The 8,268-nt window shown below is 40.7% G+C and overlaps 1 protein-coding gene across 2 annotated transcripts in view; it reads left to right on the top strand.

Moving 5' to 3' along the window:
* The window catches only part of trappc12 (trafficking protein particle complex 12), a 47,381-nt gene that overhangs the window by 20,033 nt on the left and 19,080 nt on the right, over positions 1–8,268 (top strand). For both annotated transcript variants that reach the window (XM_024278764.2, XM_024278754.2), the window contains exon 4: positions 7,199–7,312. In XM_024278764.2, the coding sequence (XP_024134532.1) occupies positions 7,199–7,312 (114 nt within the window). The remainder of the gene's footprint in view (positions 1–7,198; positions 7,313–8,268) is intronic.

The following is an 8,268-nucleotide window of genomic DNA, read 5'->3' as shown; positions in this document are numbered from 1 at the left end:
AGACCAGTTTTCATCTGGTCTAACTTCCTTCTAGTGAGTATACTATAGCTTATGTCAGTGGTTTCTAGCAGAGTGCCCCGTCTGTTTTCCTTCTAACCCTGCTTCAGTCATATCTGATTGGTTTATTTTGGTTTACTATATTTGGCAAAGTAACTAAGCTTCATTTGCTTAAGTCAATTAAAAAATGTATATCTTCCTTAAAAATAAAAAAGCAGAAGACAGAGGAGAACCTGAAGCCTGTTTCTGCAAAAGAATGAAAACAAATGCCTAATAAAGCAGATCAAGAACACTCTACTGAGTCTAAACAAGAAGAAAGACACAAGAAAACTGCACCAGACACACCTTTTAAGCACACAAAAGTGAAACTGAATTGTTTGGGTCTACAAAGCCTTTGTGGAAATGTTTCTTAGTAATTGAAAGTAATCGGTAGAAGTAATTCAACAATAAAAAGGTTTGGAGTTTGGGGGGGGGGCTCTTTTCATGGTATTTAGTAGGGATGTGCCAAAATATAAATATTGCAACATATCACGATATTTAGTGCTGCGACTGATTCTTGATGGGTTCTCAACAAGTATTGATCTTTTATTTAAATTTAAAGAGGCTGTAAAACATTATATTCATCATCCTTTGGTGAGACGTTCCTTTGGAGGTAGATAGGGGGGCACGTTTGGAGACTGGCTGTCATGAGCACCTAAAGTGTCTATTATTTGTTCAACAAAACAAGACACAAGTTGTTTATTAAGATTGTGTTCAAGCTAAAAAACAAATGTGGATATATTTTCTCCAGAAGTATGTTTTTTCTATATATTGTGAGTTATTAGAGATGATTTTTACCAATTATTGCAGTATCGTGATATCATCGACATCGTGGGCCATGTTTTGTGTATCACATTGTATCTTGAGGTACCCAGTGATTCCCAGCCATAATATTTAGCTATCTAGCAATGTTTTGTAGTCTAGCTGTTTTGAACAGGTACATTTTGGGTGTGAGGTCTGTTGTAATAGGGCTAGGGTTAGGGTAATGAGTAAAAAGGTGTCATGCCATATGCTACTTTGATACAGTAAAAAGTTACATTGCTGCTTCAGATATTATTTTTGTATGAGTTATTGGCGCTTTAACTGCCTGTTCAACTAAATAACAGACCACACTTCAAAGACAGTTTTAAAAAATACTAATTGTGCTTATTATTCATGCATGTGTCGACGTGTGTCTGTGCATGTATGGGTTGGGGAGGGGTTTGAGGACATTGTATGGGTTCTACACATTTGTCTTGTTCTCTGTTTGAAAAATTTGATTATGTTTTTATTTAAAGTACTTTGAGTGAAATTGGTTTTTAGATAAGTGCTATACAAATAAAGTTTGATTTGATTAAAAACTCAAAATTTGGTTTGTAGAAAAATTGTGAATAAATCTTTATCTTTACTTTCTGAGTTGTTATAATACAGCATTGGACCCCAGAAGACGCAGTTACCTCAGAGCACTATCCTCTCTGTGTCTTTTACAGCATCAGCTTCTGATTGAAACAAATGAGTTGGCTGTAGTTTGTCCTTTCATTTTCAGTTTGTGGATGGGTGACCTTTGGCATGAAACTAAAGAACTCCCCTGGTGGGTCATTCTGAACAGTCTGGACGTTACCGTTTGATAACGTCATCAATTGTCCCGGGTCAACTACATTAGTGCGGAGCTGCCAGTGCTCGGAAAATACATATCAACATTGGTTTTATGACATTAAAAAGTCATACCAAAAGAAAATCTAATTTAAGTCCCACATTGATTAATGTAATACTTAAATTTAGATGTAAACTTCTGTGCCTCAGAGCACACCCATGTGAAGAAATGCATCTCTCCTCCACACCTGATCACCCTACCGGAAGAGGGATAGCCAGCCCTAAGTCGCTACGTCTCCTCCTTAAAAAAAGTGTACTTTCAGACACTTCTACAACTTCAGATGCCCCTACAATTAGAGTAACAGGGAGGAGCCAGAGGGGTAGGGAAGCAATTCGGATTCAGTCTGAGTTTTCTCTGCCTCAGCCTACAAAGGTTAGTCACAGTCTGCGCAACCAGGATCTCTTTGTTCCTTTCATACGTCAGACAAGTTGTGTTGATTTTTTTTTCATATTTGCAAGAGAATTGTTTGCAGGGAAAGACTACTGCATCTTGGCAGGAAAACATTCAGTATTTATTGCTGCAGCACCATGCTGCAATAAAAGCACCCAGAGGTCATTTGGCTCCTCTGTGAGGGATGCCTGACCTTCCCCCAAAATACAGATTTAGTTTCCAAAAGAGAAGGGATCCCATTCTGTGGTGTGCTACACACAATTAAGACATTAAATAAATACATTCATAATAAATAGAAAGATGTTCTGCATAATTTGATACAATTTAGTTATGTCATCCATACAGACCAGATCCAACAAAAGTTAAATTTGATCATCTAAAAACTGAGTTACTGTATATGGTCTTTTTTTTACAATGAAAGGTCAGCAGGGTCACTTTCAATGAGTTTGACCGCACAGAATTGACTTGGTGAAATTGAAAGGATGGGTAACTGTGCCGTGACTGCAGTCAAAACTCTGTGCTTTCTGGATACCAAATTGGCATTTTGATTTAGCTGTATTTGTGATTCTTCTGTTATCCGAGGGTTAAACCTTAATCTCCACCGTTTGATATCAGTTACTTTCTCACTCAACAGCGTAAACTACATCACCCTACCTTGGAAAAGAAGCAGCCTTCTGCCACCACAGTTTGGACCCTGTTTGCTTAAGCACTAAACATTCTATTTTTTATGAAGATAGTAAACCAGCACTTTGCTATCTGAGGCAGCTCAGGTTGTTTGGGCCAAACAACCTGAGCTTAAGTTCACATTTCAGATCTTTGGGTTTTTTTCTTTGACTTCTTGCTCTGCCCTCCGTTTCCTCTTGAACTCTCTACTTTTCTTATCTTTAGCTTTAAGCTTTGTTAATCAGTACTCCGATTTTTCTTTTGTTTTCCCTTTTTTTGTTTTTGTTTTGTTTTATGCATTTCTCAGTGGTGAACTTTGAAAGTTGTATGATTACCTCCTCTCTTCAGAAACCTCTTACCTTTCAGTATCCTGTCTCAGTTCTGCAGGTATTTTGAAGAATACTGCTTTTCTAACACTTTCCACCACATTCCAGTCTCCCAGAGCAACTCGGAGACTCTCACTCATACACCTGCCTTCTCCTTGTGCTGTGTGGCAGGGGATTGGGTCTTACTGCAGGAAATGTATGCGTGTGAGTGACTGCAGCTGCTTTTGGCCATCCAGGCTGCCTCCTCGTTTTCAGCTTCATTTCCCCCCCTAATGAAGATTCAGAGGCAGTGCAAGTACTGGCACAGGGCAGGAAAGAAGGATAAAGGAGGTCTGGGTGAGGAAGAAGGACCAAATGAGAAGACATCGACAGCGTAAAGACAAAGGGGATTAAAATGAAGTGAAGGGAAAAGATTAAATAAAAAAAAGAAATAAAATTGCGGCAAGGCAGCAAAATTCAGGAGACATGCATCAAAGCAGTAGAAGAGATTCACAAAGGATGAATGAGTAGAAGAATATGAAAAAAAAAGGAGACGATTAAAGAAAACAATGATGAGTTTTTGTGATAAAAAAATTGCCTAGAAGAAGTGTGGTTTCCCTTTCTCTCCTAATGAGCTACATGGCTGTGATGAATGGTGCAGTGCTGAGGACCCACTCGGTGAGCCGACCTCGTCATGTGTGTTGGACGGGGTGAGGTGACTCTACAGCCTCCTCTCTAGCACACCACCACCCCCGTCTATTGTGCTGGCTCCTGTGAAAGCAGAGGCTGCTAATGTCTGGTTTTCTGTTTGTTTGGGAGTTTAGAGACTTTGTTCTGTTGTTTTTAGTTGCTTTTGCACATCTATTTACTTTACAGGTAGTTTTCAAATCCTAAAAACATGGCCGAAGGGCAGTTTGACTCACGGGTTTTACGAGAGTTGTAGAATAGGAGATTAAAGATGAATCGAGTGAATAAAAGAATATATCCCAATTCCACATCAGCTATCAGATGAACAATTGCCTCTTATAGTTACTTCCTAAAATATGAGGCTACACGCAGCCAGTCCGCTACGCACACACACAGGCGCACACGCTCACAGTGAGCCTGCACGGAAAGCTGTCATCTGCTCTGCATTTTTCTGAATTTAGGTACAGGCTGAGACAAACCGATTTTTTAATTTTCTTCATCGATGAACATGTTGACGAGTTTGAATAATTATTTTTACAGATTCTCGAATAATTGTTACATCCTCTTTAGGATGCCTACCAATACCATGTCCAGCTTTAAGTCATGTATCTCTCATTTGGATTAGATGTCAACACTTGGAGTTTTACAGGTGAATACTGGTTATAGTTGACGTTCAGGACAGCTGGGGATACATCAGTAGCTTACCATCACCAAGTATGAATGAGGAGTGAATGAATAATGGATACATGTTATAAGCGCTTTGAGTGTCTGGAAAGCACAGAAAAACCCAATACATTATTATCATTATTTCATGATAGCAAGGGTATGCTTATCACTTCTCTTCATCAGTCTTTTCAGTTACAGTGGCAATGCTTTTAGAGATCTGCAAGTCTATTGACTTGTCTGAACAGCAGCAGTTCACCTTTGAACACTTCTAAAAACAAGTTTAATCAGATTGCAGGACAGTTTTCATCTTCAACCTAGACCGGGGGTCGGCAACCTGCGGCTCCGGAGCCGCATGCGGCTCTTCAAGCACTCCCTTGCGGCTCAGTGGCGCTTTTTCAAAAATGTTTTGATAATAATATAAAATGTTGGAAGGAAATATATTGTAGCGATTTGGGTGGGAGCAGAGCCACAGATGACTGGCAGATTTAATCCAGACATCACTTGTGTCCCATACACTGTACGATCATTCGTGATTGGAGTAAGAAGCGCACACGCAGGCCATGGAGACCTGTTGGTGTCAACATTTTGACTACCATTTTTTTTAACAGTTCCGAACCACAGAACTGCAGACACTGTGAGGAGCCTCACTCATACACACACCACTCTCACTCATGGTGCCGGTAAAACACTCAAGTCCCATAATGCAACACAAGAACAGACACTAACTCCACCCACTAACAAGGAACTATTTCTAAATTAACAGTCAGGCTGCCACAATATTTTTGTTTTAATACGATTTCTGTTGGAGAACAAACATGACACAAACATCCTTTACGTTTTCCAGTTGTTGTGAGATGAGTGTAGATGCTTCCACGCCGTCTGAGTCAGCGCACAGCAGAATTCCTGCCGTGCGTCTGGAGCGCACGTGAGCGCACGTTGCTACGCGGGTTTTGAAGTCACGAGCGCCACGTACAAATCGGCACGCATTGAGCGCGCTGAATCTTCAATCCGGTTCAAGATTTCCACGCACAGTCGCGGCAGCTCAGACCTGTAACTGTGCGTGGAAATCTTGAACCGGATTGAAGATTCAGCGCGGGAGCTGCTTGTGGGCGGAGTCTGCTTCAAAGCACAGAAGTACCAAACGTGATCACGAAGGAGAATCATTACGGTTTGTGTCCGGTCAGGTTAATATGACTCCAAGATGAGATGAGCGCTAATGAACAGTAGAAGAAGAATAGAAGAAGAATCTCCTCCCGCCACTGCGTGCGTGACCGCGCTGCTCCGGTGTGGATACCACCTGCTGAGCGCGGCGATGTGCAGGTCTCACACATCGGCCGCGTGCGGTGCGTGGCGGGGAGGAGATTGTCCTTCTATTGTATTTTTACTGTTCATTAGCGCTCATCTGCATCTACAACAGGGAGAACCGAAAGTAAAAGTGTTGAAAATCCCCCAAATCTTTCTGAAGACTTTTGTTTTCACAACTCTGTCCTTTTAAATGTCTGACTATAAGACTCACGCGCGCTCCAGACTTGGAGGGCAGGAATTTAGGTGTGCACGCGCTTATATTAACTCTTCATTGAAAGTGTTGATTGACGCGGCCAGTGTGGAAGCACCTTAAAGGTGCACGTTACATTTTTGTGTTTTTTTTTTAAATCCTCTAAATAAAAATGACATCAAAAATCTTATTTCTTTATTGCATTTCTTTAATTTCATCAAAGCAATGAAACAAACTGTAATTCATTCATATTGTAGTGATGGTCTCAGACACGCGCTGGGCTTGCTGTCGGGCTGGCAGCGCAAGGAATTGTGGGTTTCCCATTCTTTTGCCTGTCTGACTGAAATTGGATCTAAGTTTGGGTTTTCGTCAACGTGTTTTGTTGTCTGACTGTGGAACATTTGTTGAACATTTGTGATTTTGTCCTGTTATGTTTGAATTCTTCCTGCACCTGGAGTGAGAATGAGGGAGAGACTGATCAGGACCCCCTCTCGTTGTGTCATTAAGGGATGTCAAAATAAAAGCTCAAATGTTTATTATGAGGCTATTCAGCTTTTGTCAGATAATTTTGACGCTGCAATGTCTCACCAACTTGTCATGAGGCCAAAAATGTAGCTTATGTGACACGAGGACATGCAGCAGGAGAAATAATCGTTTATTCGATACAATCTCTATAAGCTGGTTCAATTTATGCGGCTCCAGACACATTTGGTTTTTATTGTATTGGTCCAAAGTGGCTCTTTCAACACTTTGTGTTGCCGACCCCTGACCTAGACCATAGTTAAGGACATCTGGATGAGAGAGCAGAACATTCTGAATCTTGTTTGCGTGTTCTCTCTGCAAGTTTCCAACTAATGATGGTTTTCAGAAAAGCTCCCAAACCCAAGCACTGACCTTCACTGCAGTCTAACGTTCAACAATCAGCACCACTGTTTTCTTCATCTTGGCTGCATGCAGAAGTTTTCCTTTATTGAGGTTCATGCACTAGAGATTAACAAATCCATTTTTTAACTTCAGTTTTGAGTAAATCTCTTTTTGTTGCTTTAACCTTGTTGTTATGTCCCACAAAATAGCTCAAGTAAGTGAGTGGATCATTGATTGAAGAAGTTAAGTGAGAGAGGTTTCCAAACCCTAGAATGAACTGTCAAGCAAATATTAGAACGTCATTCTTTGGATCATTCACTGTTAAAATTCTGAAGTCCTTTGATCAGGCACAAAATGACGGGAAAAGAAAGTATCCATGCATTTGAATGTTCATAAAAGTGTTCCTGTTGTTCCACCAATCAGCAGGTCTCTAACATGCAATGCATTTGCCCCCTGTAGAGCAGCAAGAACTGGCGAGCAGCAGTGGATCTGACGGGACGGCTGCTGACAGCTCATGGTCAAGGATACGGCAAGGCCGGCCAACCAACGTCTCACACCACCGACTCTCTGCAGGTAGGATGCCAGCAGTTTCTCTGCAGCCATCCATCTCACTGTCTTTCCAGCCCTCGATCGCTATGTTTCTGTCGGCAGGAGAGATGAATGAAGCCAAGGCACATGTTGTGCTGCCTAGTAATGCAATTACTTCTTAGCAGGAAATAGAACCCATCCAGCATTAAACCTGAATAGACCTGAGAGCATTCTCCAAACAAAATGTTGTTAGTTACTATACCTGAATATTTAATCAAACATTTGTATCAGAAGATTACAGTCTGATTTTTTTGCTGGGTTTTTAATCTCAAACTGAAGTCAAATTTAGTTGGACATGTTTGAGACCTCCCCTATGAAATCCTCTACTGTTCCTCTGTTTTTCTTATTTAAACATGACTGTTTAAATCAGTTTTATTCTGCGTGTACACATCTTCTTTAACTCCACACGTCTCTAAATACCATAACTTCACAAAACCCATGTTAAAGGGCCTATATCATGCAAGATTAATTTTTTTAGCTTTTTAGTGTACTATAATGTTAATTCCTCACTATAAACAACCCCAAAGTGGTATTTTGATTCATTCATGCATCTCTAAGTGTTCCTCTAAATCCTGCTCTGAGCACCAGCCCCTCTCAAGAGAAAGGTACCAGAGAGGGGGTTAGAGAGAAAAGAAAATGGCAATAGAGGATAATAACATCTTAAAACAACCAGGTAGAAATAACAAACTAGAATGGGCGGGGCCTGTCTACAAACACACTCAGTTGTTACTAACGGGCCTGTTTGCTAAAATAGTCTTCACATATAAACTAGTCAAAATGTACACAACACAACTGCAGTTCACACACATACTTCTGCATATAAACCCACACAAGTAAAGCCTTTCACTCTGTCACACATACTATTAGGGCAATAGAAACAGTGTTTATGTTTTGCTAAGATGGATGATAACGGAATATGCAAAGGGGGAAAGTGCCCGGCC

The sequence above is a fragment of the Oryzias melastigma genome, linkage group LG22 (genome assembly GCF_002922805.2).
Source record: "Oryzias melastigma strain HK-1 linkage group LG22, ASM292280v2, whole genome shotgun sequence".
Lineage (NCBI taxonomy): Eukaryota > Metazoa > Chordata > Actinopteri > Beloniformes > Adrianichthyidae > Oryzias > Oryzias melastigma.
The sequence above is the reverse complement of the archived record's forward strand: the minus strand, read 5'-3'. Positions and strand labels throughout refer to the sequence as shown.